The sequence below is a fragment of the Hemibagrus wyckioides genome, linkage group LG07 (assembly GCF_019097595.1).
Source record: "Hemibagrus wyckioides isolate EC202008001 linkage group LG07, SWU_Hwy_1.0, whole genome shotgun sequence".
In the NCBI taxonomy this organism is placed as follows: Eukaryota; Metazoa; Chordata; class Actinopteri; order Siluriformes; family Bagridae; genus Hemibagrus; species Hemibagrus wyckioides.
In genome coordinates, this window is record NC_080716.1 from 18,783,662 (window position 1) to 18,805,404 (window position 21,743).

General features: G+C 40.4%; 1 protein-coding gene across 3 annotated transcripts in view; it reads left to right on the forward strand.

Annotated features, from left to right (window-relative positions):
- The first annotated feature begins 10,186 nt into the window (after positions 1–10,186).
- The window catches only part of plcb3 (phospholipase C, beta 3 (phosphatidylinositol-specific)), a 64,756-nt gene continuing 53,199 nt past the window's right edge, over positions 10,187–21,743 (forward strand). The window contains exon 1 of one of the 3 annotated variants that reach the window (XM_058394306.1): positions 10,187–10,974. In XM_058394306.1, coding sequence (XP_058250289.1) covers positions 10,876–10,974 — 99 coding nt within the window. In that variant the 5' untranslated portion in view covers positions 10,187–10,875. The remainder of the gene's footprint in view (positions 10,975–21,743) is intronic. The other 2 variants (XM_058394307.1, XM_058394308.1) reach the window with 2 other exon arrangements.

Below are 21,743 nucleotides of genomic sequence, written 5' to 3' on the forward strand. Positions count from 1 at the left end.
TAAAAGTTTCTCCCTGGTTTCTGATGTTAATGTTTGGTCAGATTTATGTAACATTATTATTACATCACTGTGTCAGCGGAAGGACATTAAGCCACATGTTGGTTTTACAGTTTTTTGTTTTTTTTTTTAATAAAGCACTAATTGTGAAAATAATTGTGAAAAGTGCAGTAAGTACAGTTCATATTCAACACCAATTTCCCAATAGCTACCCAAAAGCACATGCAAGTGACAGAAACAAAATATTATTTTAGTAATAATAACCATATACACATTTAATAATAACCATAAACCTTACTGACCAGGACGAAACTAATAAGAAACTAATCACTTAAAACGCTGTCACATTTTGAATATTATAAACAATAGTTTATAGAGGAAAGTTTTTTCTCTTCAGGGGGACCAGTCAGAGAGAGAGAGAGAAAGAGAGAGAGAGAGAGAGATAATGAAGAGTCTCTTTCTCTCTCTCTCTTTCTCTTTCTCTCTCTCTCTTTCTCTTTCTCTCTCTCTCTAACGAGAATAAGTTCAGCCAGCAGCTCCCACTAACCAATGTAAACACACACAGGCTTATCATTACAAGTGAAGAAACCCACAGTCAAATTCCAAATGACAGGCTTACACTTTACATGTAGGCATAACAAGTTACACATACAAGTACCTTGCTACAGAGTTAGAGACAGAGTTAATTATATTCTTTCATTTTTTTTATTAAGGTATGAGATAAACAAGGGGGGGGTACAAACCTATCAATTTATTATATTATATTATATACAGTATGATATATGTCTATATATTTTATATAGCCTTCACTAAGATATAATCCATATACACAATATTGCCAAAAGTTTTGGGACACCCATCCAAATCATTGAATTCAGGTGTTGTTTTTCAGGGGTTGGACTTGGCCCCTTTGTTCCTTAGACATTTTGGACAATTTCATGCTCCCAGCTTTGTGGGAACAGTTTGGGGATGGCCCCTACCTGTTCCAACATGACTGCACACCAGTGCACAAAGCAAGCTCCATAAAGATATGGATGAGTGAGTTTGGTGTGGAGGAATTTGACTCAAGCCTGAGTCCTGACCTCAACCTGATAGAACACATTTGAACACATCTCCAAACTGTTCCCACAAAGTTGGGAGAATAAATTTGTCCAAAATGTCTTGGTATGCTGAAGCATTAAGAGTTCATTTCACTAGGACTAAGGGGCCAAGCCTAACACCTGAAAAACAACACCTGAATTCAATGATTTGGAGGGGTGTCCCAAAACTTTTAGCAAAATAGTGTAATTCACCTTGTCCCGGGTCAACACACAGAGTCGAGGCCTCCAGACTATTTTAAATTAAAAATAAAGGAAGAAATAAGCTTAATAAATGAATAGTTGTAAACACTTATATAAGTCTGTTCAAACAGTGCTAGGTCAATAAACCTACACATTAACACATTTCTTTCCTTCCTGTTTTTCCATCAGCCAGCTCATAAAACTTGGGAAATACTTGGCAATATTAATGTAGGCCTTAATTAGAGAGGAACAAGCAGAAGATTGTGAGCTACTTTCGTAATAGCTGACTAACTTATTTTTTTATTATCCAAAATGTCCCGCATGCTGATTCACACACACCTGACTTGTTACACTGGTTTGTGGAAGGACAGAGTTACAATACAAACACGCAATGAAGCTAAACATAAACTCCAGCACACTCTTTTCACAATTTTGTTGATGTGAAATGGCAGCGCTCCAAGAGTCCAGCAGTTTATAAGACCTGACCGGGTTTGTGCATGTCCTTAACAAGCCCTTGCAACTGTTATTCACAAGCCAGTGGGTTTCGATTATATAAATTATTCAATACCATGTCTGGATCTTACAGTCTAATAAACACAGACAGACATGCCTTAACACACATTTCATTTTCGTCTCGGATTAGGTTACCAGATAAGTGAGCATCTTTTATTTTTTTAAATCATAATTGTACCTCTGTTATGTATTTATTTTTTTTATAAACACATAACAGCCTTTGTTTTATGCGTCTCATATTTAATAAGCTGTGTGAAGGTTCTGGATTAAAATATAGTGAAGAAAAGTGCTATACAACTCAAAAATCACTTACTTATTCACACAATTACTCACACAGGCCCAAGTGAATGATGTAGCCTGAATGTTTTTATAATTCAGAATGATGCTGCATTGCTGTCTGACATCCTCTTTCCATCAAAAGCTACACAGTAATATAATATCAAGTAAGCAAGTAAGTGTGTATGTGTGGGAGCATATTTTTTTCCGTGCCTCTCTGGTTTCCTAGAGTCCCAAGCGGCACTACAGGGTCTTAAACAGCGTGTGACAGGAATGTGTTGTGTGTGGGCAGTGCAGGATTTTCCTCACAGCAGTGGTTGAAGGTGTTTGTGTGTATTTGTCGGTATTTTTTGAAATGACCATATCATGTACCATAATTAAATCTTAGGTAGTAGAAGAAGAATGCACTAAATGCTTAAACGAACTTATTATAGTGGGTTTTTTTAATAGTAGTTGTAGTAGAAGGCCACAAAAATGGCTAGCCTAAAGAGACAAAGACATTAGCAGAGAGAGAGAGAGACAGAGAGAGTTCAGCTACAACCTGTGCTTCATCTTGTTATGGTCATTCACCTGTCTTACTGCTAAATGTCACAGTTCAACTGCAGTCCAAAATGGCTTTATTACAACAGTGAGATGTAAGCTAAACCCCTGCTGGTGTGCCAGCAAATCCCTTATATGCCAAGGAACTTGATTCAGCTTGTGGCTGACCTTAGCATATTAGCATACAAAGTTCAGCTGACAGTGATATGGGATCAATTCTTATTAAGTGTGAGCATTTTACAAACCATCCAAGTTTCCGTGGTATCATCATGGACGAGCTTTCTCGCTTCAGGAGTCGGGTTAGACGTAAGGTATGTTTACATCTACCCATTTTCATCAGATTTCAAAAGCACTGTTTATATGAACCCTAAACTTCGCAGTCCAATTCAAGTAACCTGTGTGTTACATACATTCCAAACAAAGCTTGTGTCATCCCTCATAAATAAGCTATTAATGTCATAAAAAAAAGAAAAGTGGATGTTTTTTTTTTTTTGCGATTTGACCTTATGAAATGTGGTTTTTAAATTTGTTAAAGGTTAAATCCTGAATCCTCCAAACTTCCTTTCCTGAAAAACCTTTTCTTCTCTTTGCAATATGTTTAACAAATTTTCTCCCGCCTCAAACGGCCAATTCTTTCCAACAGATGCCATGTTTAGGACAGACACCGATCAGGCATAACATTATGAGCAGTGACAGGTGAAGTGAATAAGATTGATGATCTCCTCATCATGGCACCTGTTAGTGGGTGGGATATATCAGGCAGCAAGTGAACATTTTGTCCTCAAAGTTGATGTGTTAGAAGCAGGAAAAATGGACAAGCGTAAGGATTTGAGCGAGATTGACAAGGGACAAATTGTGATAGCTAGACGACTGGATCAGAGCATCTCCAAAACTGCAGCTCTTGTGGGGTGTTCCCGGGCTCCAGTGGTCAGAATCTATCAAAAGTGGTCCAAGGAAGGAACAGTGGTGAACCGGCGACAGGGTCATGGGCTTTCTGATAGAAAGCTGTCAGAATACAGAGTGCTTTTTTCATATTTACCAAAATTTACACCACCCCTTTCGTTCCAGTCGAAATTTCATTTGGACCTAGCTCAATCATATCCACTCAGGTGTTTACACAAAGGATTTTTAACCCGATTTTATTTTAATCTGGTTACTTGGTTGCATGTAAATGTACTGATAGAGGCTTAAATGACAGTGGATGTTGTGTTAGTGCTGCCACCTGGCTGAAACTGTCATTGATGTCACTTTGTTGCAGTAAAACACAAATCTCCGACATATGTGTAATAAGGATATTACTGAAATGGTTATAGTGTAAACATAATATACAAATAATTCAGATAATAACGTGGCTAAACATTTCCATGTTTACACCTTGAGATGTGCTGTATGGTTTTAAAGGTGAAGTTTGTATATTAAAAAGGATTTTTTAAGATCTAGAGTAATTAAATAATGACAAAAAAAATCGCAATATTAACACATTATAAATTTGGCTGCATTTCTTCATGTCAGGCTTCCATTTATTTCCCCCTGAATATTAGCTCCACCCCCAGCTGAAAGTTTTTCCTTAAAAGGCACTATACAAGGCATGCATAGTTTCAACATGAGATATGGGGTCGAGAGTAGTTTTAACTGACAAGCTGGTTAGGAGAAAGGAGGAAAATGGATTTTTTAATGCGATTGTAATTCCTCTCACATGCAGCAGAGGGCTCTAAAATAACAAACTGCTTCTTTAAAATAGCATAGCACACGGGAATGAGAATGCATACAAGGTAAAACTCTGAGGAAACCATTCTTCATGTATAATAGTTCATGGCAAACACTGATATATTAAAAACATAACGGTTGCTTGTTAAGTCTCATTATACCGGGAATTCTCCACCACTAATACACGATAATTGTGAGCTGCGGCTTTGAAAGGAATTTTACAGGAAGACATTGTCCTATATTTGGTCCACTGTTATAATACAGTTGATCTTATGATGAGTATACAGTTTGGAAAAGTGAAGAAAGATATAGAGAGGAGAGAGGAAGTGTTTGTTATTTTGTCTAAGTATTAGCTTAGACTGATTAGTTTGGAGCTGGAGAAAATAAAAGTGGCTTAAGAGAGCGGTCAGAAAGCAGGAGTCAACAGAACCGCAGTATGACTGGAAGTGTGTGTGTGTGTGTGACTTACATCTGTATCTCCCGGTAACTTTACTAAAAGTCACTGCTAAGAAGTAAAAACAGCTAATATGATTTTGTTCCAACATTGCCCTGAGGTCAGGAGTCTACATTCAGGTCTCATTATGTAGGAAGGTAGGCTTACTTCCCATGTCTTGATCGGAGATAGTTGATCACATGAAGAGAATTTGGCACACATCTTTCCCCAGAGAGTGCATTCTTCTGGCAGGATCAGCTGGAGGACTCTGTCTAAACATGTTGTAGAGGAACCATGTGTTAGCATTCACCCTCCCAAACTGGCAGCTATCATATAATAAGGGAATTGCAAAATGGGTGGAAATGGCCAACAGCTAACACTGAGGAAATAAGAGACCAAAAAAAATCACATTATGCATTTGAAAATCTGCAAGGGAACATATAGCAGATCAGCTCACTGGTCATTTCATTATATACAGCTGAAAGGAGTCAGGCAATATCAGAGACCCAGTCCCCATATCTCCTTACAGCTATCACTTTCAATTGAGAAAAGAAGAACCACACAGAACCAACAAGCTCACATCGCCTGCCAGAACATATGCAACATGACCTTCAATTCAAAACCCCAATAATTACAACACAAATCCTTCACAGAACCAACATCACAACCTACAAACTGCACCACATGGGACTCCACACTGCCAAGACTTAATAGTTGTTTGTTTTCATGCTTTCTGGTTTCGTCATTGCATCCAGAATTTTTGAGATCCTCAGTGTCTGCATCTCCATAAGCTCCATTATTAGTTTTTGACATCTCCACATTACTCAACAAACATTTTAAATTTGTTTTTCATATTTGACTCTGTGTATATGATTTAAGAAAGAAAGAAAGAAAGAAAGAAAGAAAGAAAGAAAGAAAGAAAGAAAGAAAGAAAGAAAGAAAGAAGCTCCTGTAGTGTTGGAGAACAGTCCACTAGACACATAAACAGGGATAGTGGTAGCTCACGTGGTTAAGGCTCTGGGTCATTGACCGGAAGATCAGGGTTCAAGCCCTAGCACTGCCAAGCTGCCATCATTGGGCCCTTGAGCAAGGCCCCCAACCCACCCTGTTCCAGGGCCCTGTATTATGGCTGACCCTGCACTCTGACCCCAAGGATGGGAAAGAATTTTACTGTGCAGTAATGTATATGTGACAAATACATACAACTTATCTTAAATCCAGATTTCAGTTGTTATCAGCTGAATGTGAGTGAACATTTTGCTAGTGGGAACCGAGAGGCCCATGACATTTCCTGGGTTTAGGTACAGGCAGGCAAATCCTATACCCAAAGACATGCATTTCCACCCTGAGGTACATTGTCATGTCATTATCGTAATTTATTCACCACCAAGACCTCACCTTTCAGCATGACAATGCCTGGTCCGACGAACATCATCTGATGAACATGATAAAACAACATGATCAAGACTATGTAAAAAAGATGAGCATAAATACCTCATGAATCGATTTCCTTGTCAGATTTCCATTTCTTTTCAATGAACTGTTTTCACGGATGAGTTTTTTCGTTTTTGATTAGTATAAATTCCAACCAGAAATATGCTTTATACTAAATCACATCCTGAAATATGAACAAGGTGGTGTACTGTTTTCCAATTTACTTGAAATCTTTGCTTTTAGTATTGAAACACGTTATAGTTTAAGCATTTGAAAACATAGCAAAAAACACTGTCCTAATTACTGTTACAAGCACATTTCAGTTTCTAGGCTTAAAAGTTAAATAATTCAGTGCTTCCTCTGTCCTTCTGCTCTTTGTGTGTGTGTGTGTGTGTGTGTGTGTGTGTGTGTGTGTGTGTGTGCGTGTTGATGCACTAGGTGGCGACAGAGTATTCTCTGATTTTGGACAAGGCCTGCAGATAAAGCTTTGAGAATCCTGAGGCTTCAACAATGAGGCTTTTGAAGCTTTTTAAAGCTGCTGGCCAGCAAATTTCTGCTTTCTGCAGAGTAATGTGATCAACCTCACACTGCTGCTGGGACTGAGTCAGGACTTTGTTATGAAGAAATGAAAACATGGGGGAAAAACTGAGAGAAGAGAGGATAGTGGGAGGATGTAAGACGAAATATTTTTGAACAGTGCTGGTTCTTATTATTAACTTATTTTTTCAAAAGTATCACAGGAGCTGGTTAACACACACACACTATGTGTGTGTGTGTGTGTGTGTGTGTGTGTGTCTTTCCCAGTCTGCCTTAAGGTTCCTCTGTGCTCTAATACAATGTGTCTCTGTAAGTCTTTGGCATACAGTCAGAAATGGCCTGATTAGAGTAATGGAGAGTACAGACAAACAGAGAGAAAACCTTTTAATTATCTATACTCACCTCTCCTGTCACTCTTCATTATTCCTACACTATGTATCCGTACCTATATTCACAATATCCGAAGCTCTGATTCTTCAAAACAAGGACGATATGGACACAATAGGTACACATTCATTGTGTCTAAATCTCTGAAATATGATCCAAGGCAGCCAGTTCCCTCAGTGGTCAGCACCTGTGTGAATAAATGCGGACATTTCGCTGGGAAAGGAACACCTGCTGTGGAAATATGGAGAAAAGGGACTGACATTCACAGGTGCTGAAGAGCACAAACACAAACTCAGACGTCATGATGAAAGGTGTTGAAAATCCCCTGTTTTTCAGACCTACACGTCTAAAAGAATGCTCTAAAACAGGGGCGTCTTATTATCCAGAAAGGTCCGATGTGGGTTCAGGTTTTCATCCCAACCAATTGGAAGCCACACCTGAGTCTCTCCAAAAAAAACAAGAACAACTGATTAAACAGGTGGAATCAGGTGTGGCTCCTGAATGACTGGAACAAAAACCTGCACCCTGCATACTGGCTTTTTGCAGATTAGACTGGACATTCCTGATCTAAAACAATTCAAGAATACTATGATACAATAAATTATGGACTATGAGTGAAGTATATTATTAAATAATGTTCATTTCTGTATAACACACGTAACATTTCTATATAAAAGTATGACTGAACCATGATTGTTTGCTTCATCTGCCACTGTGTAGATATTTGTTTGTTTGGGTGTGTGTAAAGCACAGTACATCATCCACATCACAATCCACAGCATTTTCAAATACAGTCAGAGGTAGTTCTTCTTCGTAGGCTATGTAAGGCTGTGCTTTAAAAAGTTAAGAATGAAGAACAAGGTTCCAAAGATCCTCGAGACTGTATATATATATATGTGAGACTGCAGGCTTTTACTTCACTTAAACCTTTATCATGATTGCCCATCACTGTTCTCATACGCCTTCATACATAGGGGCAATTTAGAATAGCTAAACAAGCTACTGGAATGTTTTTGGAGGTGGGAGGAATCAGGAGTAACCAAAAGAAAAACGCACATAAAAGAAACCTGAGCTCTGGATCAAACCCCGGAGCTGTAAGGCGGCAACCCTACCCACTGTGCTGACTACCACTTCATCTGATCAACACCTTGTACACATTTCTGATTTCTATATGCCAATGCGTCCCCAAATTTAGCTGTTGCTTTTATCTAAAGTGACTTACAACTGAAACAGAACACAACTGAGTAAGGATTAAGTGTCTTGCTTAAAGCAGCACAAAGCTTAAAGTTGTACAGATACACATCAAGAGCTACAGTTAATGTTCACAGCAAACATTAGAATGGGAGAATATGATCTCAGTGACCTTGACGTGGCATGAATGTTGGTGCCAGACAAGCTTGTTTGAGTGTTTTAGAGGCTTTCACATATCTGTAGTTTACACAAATAATATCAAGTGTTCAGAAGGTCCAGAGGCAGGAATGCTTTGTTGATGATAGAGGTCAGAGGAGAAGGACCAACCTGGTTGGAGCTGAAAGGAAGGCTACACTGACTCAGTCACTCTGTGTTGGGCTGAAAAGCATCACAGTACACACAACATATGGGACCTTGAGGTAAATGGCCTACAATAGCAGAAGAGTACACCGAGTTCCATTCCTGTCAGCTGAGGCTGGGATTATGAGACTACCTAGGGCACAGGTTCACATTTTCCAATCTGTCCAGTTCATTTTAAAGATGCTGGCGGGCATGCACTCATGGAATTTTGCATGGACATATGCTCTCACTGAAAATTCAAACAATGACGTTCTAGTATCAGTAATTCATTTCACACTGTAGTCAGATAAGCAACTATAATCTGTTCGGATTTCAAAGAAAGCTGTGTGTGGATGCTCCCAGCCAGCGTGACCACTAACATATAGAGACTATTTGCCATAGTGTGTGTTTTAACCATTTATCTGCCATAGCTGCTCAATCAGCTGGTATAAATGTGTGTTTTATAACTGCTGTAGCTACTGTATTATACATACATCATGGCTGCTTGACCAGGTGTTGCTTTGTTTGTTTGTGTTTGTCATTGTTTTGATTTTTTGTGTGTTTGTTCGTGCTTCAGCTGGGCATTTTGGCATGGATTGTGAAATGAAATATGGGTTTCATCACTAATCAGTCTGTTTTCTCTGTCTCTCTCTCTCTCTCTCTCTCTCTCTCTCTCTCTCTCTTCCTCTCTCTCTCTTTTAAGCATTTTCTCTGCTGCTGATGGACATAACACAGATCTAATACATCACCTCAGGACACAGTTTTTTTTTTAAACATGCTGCTATGCTTTATGCCATGCATAACTTGGCAACAAAGCATGCATCTTAAATACCAGGGAGTATATCACTACTCCTCTGATTAGATCTTTATCAGATATTGGGCCAAACCCAGAGCTCTGACTCGTCTCCTACTGGAAGAAGGGTGGTGTGTGTTGGAATCCTGAGTTATGATAATTGTGACTGGTTTACTGAGTTTGTCACACATTGGGTTTTGATGAAGACTAATTGTGTGCCCCAAATGAAGACATTTGGGGTAGTCTATAACTGAATGTTCATGTCATTAGAACTAGTGTGAAAATATGGATTAAAACTTGCACCATGCATTCAGTGATCCACTTTTGATTTATTATATCATAACATCCTCAATGATCAGGAACCGATGACAGGCATTGACATTTGTGTGTGTGTGTGTGTGTGTGTGTGTGTACACAGATAGTAAAAGTAAGAATGCTGACACCTACTACAGGTTCAAGAATAAAAAAAAAATGAGCTTATAAAGTGATGACAGGGGTGATGTGCCAGGTTTTTTTTTTTTTGGTTGTGATGAACTGATGCCAGTGAACTGGGAGTGTTCTTATTCAAACCAATACAGAGCCAAATAAGTGGGGACTGGAGACTTTATAGGGAGCAAAGGATTTGGAGTATTTTAGGAAGTCCTTCGTGAGAATGTTTGATTTCAGCAATCTTACAGACAAGGACAACATGCTATTACAGACCGACAGGGACTCTGTGTGTGTGTGTGTGTGTGTGTGTGTGTGGCCGGGTTGAGTATGTTTAAATCACGCTGTTTTACCCGTCATGGAGGCAAAATCCGCCTCTGTGAGAGAAAAGGAAAGTAGCAGTGACAAACTGTAAACGATAGAAGGCGAAGAAAAGAAGGGAAGGAGAAAGAAAAGCAGCACTCCCTCGTCTGTTCGCTTTTCTCACTTACTTCCTCACCTCCCCCTGTTTCTCTCTCTCCCTCACACACACTCTCTCTCTCTCTCCTTCCCTGCCCTTCACTCACTCTCTCTCTCTCTCTCTCTGTCTCTCCGTCGTTCACTTAAAGAAGAAGAAGAAAAAAAACATGAAGGAGAAGGAAGGACACTTGGCCGGGCGCGTCGGAGTCGAGTGAAAGTTTGTCGAAGGATAGAGGAAGCAGGAGGACGTGGACGGGGAAGGAAAGGCTCGATTCAACACGCGAATGAAGCGATCATTTGGAGTGGTGAACTGTAACCGACTGTAACAGACTGTAACGAAGCTTCGCCTGCTCGTTAATGTGTGACTCGGAGCTGAGCGACTTTCGCACACTTTCTTTTTCTTCTTCCCCCACTCAAGCTCGTGCGGTCATCACCGGAGTCGGAAACTCGCGTCAGGTTCGCTCTTAGAAGTGTGTGGAGGAGTGTGACAGTAGTGTGGATCCTGATCTCATCTCATCTGATCTGATCTGAGGAAGACGAGAGGACAGGCTGTTGTTGCAGCCATGGCCGGGGCGAAACCGGGAGTGCACGCGCTCCAGCTCAAACCGGTCTCCGTGCACGAAACCCTGAAAGCGGGAAGCAAGTTCGTCAAATGGGACGAGGTAAGCGGAGGACGTGTGTGTGTGAGACCTCCTGATGGTCTGTATAGTGTCCTTTTTGAGTGCTTGTCATGACTCCTTGACTGTATGTTGGAGTAATTGGGGAGGTAATTGGCAGCGCATGACTGACAGCCGTGTGCTAATGAGCTAAACGCTCGTGCGGTGTGTTTCAACACGCGTTCCTGTCCAACAAGTTTCCCCTGTACATGCAAGTTCGTACCTCCCTTTCACACAACACTACACAACACTACACACTACATGCTCACTACACACGCACTTTTCTCCGTGTGTTTGTCCCGCGCGCGACTCTTTGGTTGTTTGTTTGTTTGTTTGTTTGTTTGCGGAAGTTACAAATCCTAAACTGAAACTGTGTATTTTCTACGTCTTATTCTAAACCATGCTAGGGCCACTACGTCCAAAAGACTTTGGACTCACATCTGATCCCTGATGTCTGTGATTTTCAGGGATTGAGGTGGGATTCTTAGGAAGGACGCAGGGCTTCCCCACTTCCTAACAGTCAGTGATCTGAGAAATCAGTGTCGGTCAATGTTTCTAGTGTCTCAACATTTGACAGAGAAATGTCTTGAAAACAAGCTCGACTATATTGAAAGGATCCACCTGTGTTCAAGCTTTTATCATTTATGCATTTTCAGCACTTGTCGGTTTTTTTGCTAGCTTCAGGTGAAAATGCATGGTATAGTATACAGGTTTGAAGTAAGAAAATGACAGTGGGTTTTATTTTCATGGTAAACGTCTACATACACAGGGATGGCAGGGTGGTACGGCGGGTTGAGGTGACACCTGACAGCTCAGGGATCCTGGGTTTCTATCCTGACCTCAGTAGGAAGTTTTTCTTGTTCCAGTTTCCTTCCACCTTCCCAAAAACATGCCTATAGATGGCTTGGCGGCGCTAAATGCACCTTAAACATGAATGTGTATCCATGGTGCCCTGAGGTGTACTGATATCCGGGTTGCATTTTTGCCTTACACCTAGTGTTCCTGGGATAGGCTCTGCTTCCATCCTGATCAGGATAAAGCGGATACTTTAGATAAATGAATGAATGAATGAACAACTGCATAAAATGACACGATAGATTTGACAAAATTTCTATAAGCAACTTTGAAACTTTACCTTTTTGCCTCATCGTTTGCATTATTGCCATAACATCACTGTATGATTTTTACAGTTCTGTCTCGTTATAGTACCAAAGCTCAGTCCTGCTCACTGTTCATCTGATCCTTTAAAAAAAAAATATCATCAGTATCATTAGACCTCTTTCATTTCATTTATAGTCCTCTTGCGCCAATTAACCAAGTGTATACATGTGTGTGTGTGAGTGAGTTTTCTCCATATTGAGAGAGTTTAGTTTTATTGTTCAGAAGGTTTCCAGGCAATAAAACTCTTTCTTTCCTCTTACAATGTTGTAACTGCTGTCTGTCAGAGATGTGGCAGTTGACTTGAAGGAAGCCTGTAGGACAGGATTGGGTAAGACGTTGTTGAACTGCAGAGTTTGTACATCTCATCAGATCATAGTCTCATTAATAATTAACTGTACAAGCCATGATTGTACATGAGTGGCTCGCCTCAATGTATTTGCATGGTCTATTACTATGTTTGGGTTTCTTAGCAGACATACTTGACCGTGTGTATGTTTTGTGGGTCAGACAGAAAATGTTTTTACTGGACAGTGCACTATGATATGATTCCATATTCTGTTGTTATTTCATCGGTATCTACTTGCCTGTGCTAATTGTAGCTACCCTTCTGGCCAGAGTTACAAGCGTACTGAACTGATCATCAACACAACCCTGGACTGAACTCTAGATAATTTTCTATTTTGATTAGTCACCGTTCTGCAGCCCTTGGTAAAACTTGTCATAAGAGGCAGTGTTTGAGCAAGAGAGTGAGTGAAGTCATAAGTAAACCTTACTATCTGCAATCAAGTACAATGTTTAATCATCCAAATATCAATTGCATGTGGCTGACGATTATTAATTGATTTATTTCAGACAGATAAAACATCCCTCATTTGATTACTGCCCAAGGAATGACAGAGTTTCCAGTACTCTGACATACAGATACTCAGTACTACACAGTGTATTGTGTAAAAGAATGTGCATGAAGACATGTACCTTTAGGGCTTTAGCGTGACATCACACTGACTTATAATAGTGTTTTTTCCCCATGCAGTGCACCAGATGCTTACTAATCTGAATATATCCAAATTTTTCAATATCTGGGTCATGGGACTGTTGACATTAATGCTACATTAATGCTGCATAACATTATTAGGAGGAGTTCATTTTGCATTCCGTGTGATGTGAAGATACAAAAGCAGTGTGAATTCTCCACCATGCGTTAATATCGAACATGCCATATAGTCTGGGGGAAAGGAGAGTATAGCTAGCTAGGCTACATTCCAGAGCACCTGCTATTGTTCTGTATGGTGGCTGTATGAGGAAGGTGGTGCACTATACGAAGCAGCCGAGGTGGCGTATTATTTTTTACATGCTATTTATTTTGATGTGATGTTTTTGTGGGGAAGGTGAAGATGCACTGTGGTGCAGATGGTCACAGCTCAAGGATCCCAGGTCCCATCCTGAGCTTGAGCCAGAGTCTGTGCAGAGTTACACGTGTCCGGTTTTCTCAGGGTTCTTCAGTTTTTTCCAACCTGCTAAAAACATGCCAGAAGGTGAATTGGTTGTCAAGCTGTATTGCTTCTTAATGCCCAGTGTTCTTGAGATAAGCGCCAGATCCACCATGATGTTGAACAGAATAAAGCAGTTAGTTAATACAAATGAATGGCCAAATGTCACTGTGATTTGAAACCTAACCCTAAAATGGCTTGAGTGATGATTCCGTGACCACTTCATTCGACAAATCAATGCACTTTACTCTTTCTGGGCTTCACTCATATCTCCCTATTCAGTTATTTTGGTACCTGGGAGAAAAATTGAGCATGGGTACTGGATTATGACGTGATTGAACAAAATGCTATTGATGTGTGTATATCTTGGAGGCTGCAGAATGGGACAGATTCTCACCACAACACACACATGCTCTTCACACCTTACATCCAGCTGTTGGAGCATTTAATGGAACAAACAGATGCAGGCTAATGGATTCACAAGCTAATGGGTGTACACGTCTTGAATTACCCCTTGTTATACTGAATGTTTGGGTGTAATGGGCATGTGGTCAAATTCAATCTTCATATCGCAGTAATTGCAGTAAATGTTCCATCATGGGATACAATATCATCAAGATCCTGTTTAAAAAAATAAAAAAAAAAGACATGATTGCTTGTGTCTGTTGTGTGTGTGTGTGTGTGTGTGTGTGTTTTGTCTTGAAGAACAAATAAACTAGTATAATTAACCAGCTAGTTGCTTATTGTGAGGTTGCTTATGTTAGTGGGAACTAACAGTGGGAAAGACTTGGCAGAAGACTGGACGATGATAGCTACACAACAAGCCTGGCTGATTCTACTCCTTTTATGGATTTGTGTGTTAGCATGAGTGCTTGAGCAGCTAACTGGTTGTGTAGGTAAAAATGTTGATTGACACCTAAAGCTTTTTAAGCATGAGTGTGATTGCCTGGCACCGATACATGCACTAATATCTTACAATTAGCCAAAAAACTTGTGTATTGAAAGATTGTAATTCAAGACCATAATGGTAAACATCAGTCACACTACATAATAGATCATAATATATCCCAGTCATCTGGACCTCATTTGCTCTCCGGAGCTGCCTGATTCATCCTGATGCCCTACTTCTGGTTGGAGTCTAATCACTTGGAAAGCCCTCGCTGCTGCTGAGGATGACTCTACATGGATAGATGACAGATACATGAGATTAATCTGTATCACTCAGAAACCATGAAACAAATATGGCTTTGGTCTGCAACTGAGACAGTTTTGCTGTTAAGTCTCCATCAGTGAGCAGTTGATAACTTCAACCAGACAGACTACATGTTATAACTAGAAGGAATTTCCTGGTTAGGCAATCACACTTTTTTTGACCAGTTCTATATAAGGAAAATGTCCAGTGTCACCCAGAGGAGGGTATGGTTTCCTTTTGAATCTGGTTCCTCAAGATTTCTTCCTCATACCCTCTCAGGGAGGTTTTTATTGCCCCGTCACCTCTGGCTCGCTCAGTCAGGATACTTTGCTAAATTTATATGTGTGTATAATCTATTTTTTTTTTTTTTAGATATTTCTGTAAAGCTGCTTTATGATGTTGAATAATAATACGAGGCAACCGATTTGCATGCCCTGTGATGGACTGACCGAAGTGTTTGCCAGGCTGCCGCATCCCTGCTCAAGATTAAAGCGGCTATTGAAGACGAATGAATGAACCGATTTCCCCATTTCACGTAGTCTCCAGTGTGTAGTAAAGATTTCTGTTCTCATCGAGCGTCCGTATCTAAACCATCTGTGGAGCCGTGCTGAAAAATGCCCCTGACTCCACAATCTTCACAAATCGCAATCTCTGGTGCTCTCGGGGGGAATTTGCAGGAAGTATTCAGGCTTGCGGTCAACTGTGTGAACTGTAAGAGACAACACGAGGCTTTTTCTCCATGGAGCCTAGTGACCGTGAGGGAGAACGAGGAACTGATGTAAGAGGTGTGAGAGAGAGAAAGCGATGTTTCGTATAGAAGAGACGTGATTGAAAAATCAGCGCAGGAGTTGGTGGCACAGCAAGAGAGTGATGGAAAGAAAGACTGACAGAAAGCTAAAGAGAGAAATTCGGCTTTATTGGCCAGTTCATTTTTTTGCAGTCGTAGAAATGAACTTGATACTTGATTCAAGTGAATTTGCAGATTTGTGTCAAGGGGCATCATCACAACACATTCATCCCAAATCCTCTTTGGTATACCTGCATCACACATGAGCAGATTTATCACAGAAAGTAATTATATGTGTGTTTTCTTGATAGTAGGAGAGTAAAGGCAGAATCCTGTGCTTGCAATTTCTCCAATTCAAGTAAAGAAGCACAAAAATTGAACACAATTATTGAAAAAAGCAGAAAAATCGAGTGTCTTTGCTCGCAACAGTCACAAAGAAACTTCACGAAAGTTTCATATTGTTAGTTTTTCTTATTGTAGTGAATGGTCCTTTGACTAGAATTTTGAGCCGCTTCCCTGTTCTGAGAAAGGAAAAGAGAACCTGTTTCTTTAAAACTGACTGCTTGTGTTGTGTAAATCTCTGTTGTTGTGTATATTAAGCTCTTGTTTTTAGAGACTGTGTGTTCATTAACCACACTGAAGAAACTTGCCTGAAAATGAGTGATTCTAAGAGTTGAGTCCAGTTATTCTGTGTGTGTGTGTGTGTGTGTGTGTGTGTGTGTGTGTGTGTGTGTGTGTGTGTGTGTGTGTGTGTGGCTTGGTGGTGCACGCTGCTGCGGGCGATGGCTCTGTATGGACAGCCCATGACCCAGGGGGATTGCTGTGGTTAGAAACATTTGGAAACTATCACACCGTCTTTGACGGTGGTCAGCTTTGTGCTCCGGTCTCCATCAATGAAGATTGGAAGACTTCGGCAGGAAGGAATTAGTGTCAGGTCTACAGTGAACACAGAAATTACGCTGACCTGTTAATTGCAGAGGAGCTGTTGGTTGCACAATTCTGTTTGCCTATAAACTGTTGTAGAAAGGACATTTATTTATTTTTACATTATTTACCGTCCAGTGCCGCCCAAAATGAGGATGAGGTTTCCGTCTGAGTCTGGTTCCTCTCAAGGTTCCTCATATCATCTCAAGGAGTTTTTTCCTTTCCACCGTCGCCTCAGGCTGGCTTATTAGAGATAAATGTTAGAGATAAATATTCATTTCATTTTAAACTTATTTTGATTCCATGTGTTTATAGTTGTGTAACGCTGTTTTGAGACAGTGTCCACTGTTAAAAGTGCTATACAAGTGAATGGAATTGAACTGAATTGTGTGTGATCGTGTAACACTGCGCTCCGGTCTCTCCAGTGTCGCTAACCCGGTGCTGTGATAACGTCCTCGTGAGAAGCGAACCTTCCCTTCCCTTTGTACGAGTCCGTCTTGTTTGGGTGTGCATGTGACTGTGTGTACATTTCTCTCCAAATAACTTCCTGATCAAGATTAATTCCCTGTCTTTCTGTCTTCCTGTGTCTCTGTCTCCCTCCCTCTGTATCTCTTTCTCAGCATCTCTTTTCTTGTATACGTCGTCGTCTGTCTGTCTGCCTGTCTCTCTCTCTCTCTCTCTCTCTCTCTCTCTCTCTCCTTGTATCTCTCTCTCTCCCTGTATATTTATTCATTCTCTCTCTCTCTCTCTCTCTCTCTCTCTCTCTCTCTCTCATGCTGTCTCTCGCTCTCTCTCTCTCATGCTGTCTCTTTCTCATGCTGTCTCTCTCTCTCTCTCACTCTCATGCTGTCTCTCTCTCTCTTTGTAGCCTTTCTCTCATTGTGTGTCTCTCTCTGTCCTAGTCTTTTACTCCACTTCATTCTCTCTCTCTCTCTCTCAGTAGCTCTTAATCTCCTTGTGTGTCTCCCTTGCTGTCTCTCTCTCTCTTTCTCTCTCTCTCTCTCAGTAGCTCTTAATCTCCTTGTGTGTCTCCCTTGCTGTCTCTCTCTCTCTTTCTCTCTCTCTCTCTCAGTAGCTCTTAATCTCCTTGTGTGTCTCCCTTGCTGTCTCTCTCTCTCTTTCTCTCTCTCTCTCAGTAGCTCTTAATCTCCTTGTGTGTCTCCCTTGCTGTCTCTCTCTCTCTTTCTCTCTCTCTCTCTCATGCTCTCTCATGCACTCTCTCTCAGCAACTCTTAATCTCCTTGCGTGTCTCCCTTGCTGTCTCTCTCTCTCTCTCATGCTGTCTCTCTCTCTCTGTAGCTCTTTCACTCCTTGGGTGTCTACCTCCTGGTGTCTCTCTCTGTCTTACTTCCCTTCTCTCACTCTCTCTCTCTCTCTCTGATATTAGATTTACTGCAGCTGAATTCACTGTTTGTATTTGTAAAGGTCTTTACTTGCGAGTCTTATCTAAGAATGTGTCTGTGTAATTTATTATAGATAGATTATTTTTGCTCAGTTTTGATAATGTGATACTCCCAGTGATAAACAAAAATATCACTGTACAGTTTCTCACACTGATGAAAAAATTTGGCCTGGGTTATTTCATCCACAATCTACACTTGTACAGTCCTCTGACTGGATGGAAAAGTTCTGGGGAATACTTGGTGATTTATCAGATTTCTAATTGTTTGTAGCAGCTTGTTGTGATGGTACAGCATGCACTGAAAGAATGATAGGAGAAACGAACATTTTTTTAGCGAGATGTCTTCCAAAAATGTTTTCGTTTATGATAGAATGTTTGCTTCAGGAATGCATTTAACAACAGAAGAACGTATTGAGACGTATTGTTGCTGGAGCTGTTGCCATGGACATGCGATAACATGCATAACACCAGATGTGTGTTGGTTCATCATGAGAAACTCCGTGTGTGTGTGTGTGTGTTTGCAAAGAAATGACAATTATGTAGATGATGCACCCTGACACAGTGTACTGTAGCAGAGGACTATATAGCAAACACACGTATACATGCCTGACATAACATTCAGGTAATATTTCCTGCCTTCTTAACATGTGTAACGACCTGCTCTGACATGCTGTCTGCATATATGTGTGTGTGGGGGGTCGTGTATGCGTGTGTGCATGTGCAAGCATACACTTTTTAGTGTGCACACACTTATACACACACACTAGAACAAGAAAGATTTACTTCTTAAATCCACATTGCAGCCAACGAATGATCACATCCCATTTCAAGTCAAGTCAAGAAGCTTTTATTGTCATTTCAATCATCTACAGCTGGTGCTCTACACAGTAAAATGAGGCTGCATAAACTATGTACACCATGTGCATGGACACTGTACACTGTACTACACAGTGGCGTGTGTGCTAACTGTCAAGAGACACCGGGTGTTTTTTAATGCATTAAAGTGCAAGAGGATCGTAAAAGTGGTCAGTGGTCAAATCCCATTTCATTCCCGTTTGTTTGTTTGTTTGCATTTCTCAGACCCAGGCTACATATCAGGCCAAACTTCGCTTCCGCGTAGATGGATCGTGTTTTAAACGAATGTTTTTTGGTGCTCATGGCAACACCTCATGGCTCATGACAGAAGAATTTTTAAATGCAGTTCGTAAGCCACCTCTTCATGTAAGATGAACAGATGACCAGTGGGTTTCTGTCTCACGAACACAGAGCTGTTTTTCCGGGACAACACCCCCAGAGCGCTCTCATCTGGCTGACAGAACGCCAGCGCGCAGCTAAATAAATATGTTTTAATAGCCTTGATTTAAAGACCGCACGTGCAGTGTGTTGCGTTGTAAATCAGCAGCAGTGTGAATAAAACTCGGGCTAATTACAGAAATGCTTATGATATGAAGTGTTAGGCTGGAAACTAGCTGTGTACGCTTTCATAGTGGACACCTGCTTAGTGTAGGATATTTCTTGCAGCTTAAAATAAGATTCATGAGAGGAATGGTTAGACTTCTGGTCACCTGATTGATGGGACTTGGTTAATGGCTCTCTGTTGGGTATTTTTGTTACGCTTGTTAAAAGCGAGTTTGTTTTTCTACACCATCATGGCTTTTGATTTGACGCCACATACCATTGCTATTGTTGTTAGCATTGGCTATTGGGTTAGGGCTATGGGCCTCTAAGAGCTCCAGCTCAGGCTCTAAGGACCTGGACTATTGGTCAGAAGGTTGTGAGCTCAAATCCCAGCACTTCTAAGTTGCCACTGTTTGGTCCTTGAGCAAGACCCTTAATAGAAATAGCAGTAGCCTTTATTTGTCACATACATTACAGCACAGTGAAATTCTTTCTTCGCTTATCCCATCCTTGGAGGTTGGGGTCAGACCGCAGGGTCAGCCATAATACAGCACCCCTGGAGCAGAGAGGGTTAAGAGCCCTGCTCAAGGGCCCAACAGTGGCAACTTGGTGGTGCTGGGGCTTGAACCCCTGATCTTCCAGTCAACGACCCAAAGCATTAACCACTTCTGTTGTTGCCAAAAATGCTTGATTTTGCCACTTTTATTGGCGGGAAACTACTTGCTACAGCAAACTTGCTGGCACAAGATTCTTCAGTATAAACTCCTACCTCTAAAGACGCGCAGTATGTTATGACTTTCTGTACTCGCAGGTGACTCACGTGAATCGAAGAAGGCTTTGGCTGAACGCGACATGACACGTAACAAAAATCTGAAAAAATTTATCTCCACAGAGTTTGCGTTCATTTCTCTGACCACAAAATCACAAAACATCCTGTAGGGACGATAAATGAGATTGTGTAAATGAGATAAGTCACTGGAAGGGCGTATGCCAAACAGTGTAAATATAAATGATTTCTCCAGAAAAGCATCATTAATTATGGAGCCAAACTAAATTAACAGAATCTAATTTGGAAAAATCAGTGGTAAATATTTATTTTTCTCTGTGAGAACAAACTCACAAATGTACCTGCTACTGGAATATGACTCCTAGATCAAAGTGTATAGCGAAGACGGCGCACGTCATTGACTCTACAGGAGATTAGACAGAGACTATTTGAAATGATTGATTTTAAACACTTAGCATGTTTGAAAGGTTTTGCTGTGACTGTAGGAGCAATTTATTTTCAGGACTGTCCTAAGAAATGTGGGACAGGTGGTCATCTTATCTTTGTGAATCAGCTGCTCCTGGCATGCGACCTGACCGGTCAGACGAGTGTGCCAGTAAAAGACTCAGTGTTATGTAAGCTTCTTTGTAACTGTAAATTCTGACTGTGGCTGAAACTGAGGTCAGCTTTCCAAAAGTAAAAAAAAAAATAGATGCATCTATCATTTGTCCAAAAGTATGTGACCATCTTTTGGTGCTTAAAATATTGGACGTGGACATTATTTTTCATTTATGATTTGCACTTAAACATATCCACACAGTGGCATATACACTTTTTCACACTCGGATAGTCTTGTTTGCATCCCGTGTGTCTGTGTCTGTCTACTCTGTTTAGCAGTACTGCTCTTGGTTACAGATAGATGGATAGAATACACTGCAAAAAACGTTGCATGTTAATACCTCGAATCTAATCAAATTTATCTACTTTTTCTTATTAGATATCTAAGATTATTGAACCTATTTCTTGGCTTATTTTACTGTTTTTAAGCTTAAAATTCTCTTATTCTTTTGGCAGATTTTTATTATGAGCAGATCTGCCTATTATTATTATTATTATTATTATTATTAATACTTTTATTGTATAATAATAATACTAATTTTGCTAATTATAAACATAAAGAAATCTGCCAATAATATAAGAAATTTTAAAGCTTAAAAATATTAAAATTAAAGATTAATAATTATAATGAAAAATAGAATTTTAGAAATTGACATTTTACTAGATTCGAGATATTATCACTTGCTAGATGTCATTTTTTTTGCATTTTCAAAATAGCACAATGCTACCAAAAATGTAGTGAAGCTAGTAACATTGCTACTTGTAGCTGATTACACTGGTACAGATATTAGATTGGTGGGAAGGAGAGAAAAAAGCTGAGTTTGTTTAATTTCAGGCTGTCTGACCGGATCTGAACTTACTGACCTGAGCACACAAGAGCAAACAAACGTAAATACAGTTACCTGCAGTGATATAGTTCTTTTTCCCCTTTCCCCTGCCTCGCTCTCGTCTCCTCCTCTTCACTCACATCTCACTCTCTTACTCAGTCCTCCTTCCCCCTCCCACTCCCTCTGCCTTCAAGTGTTTACCTCATCCCC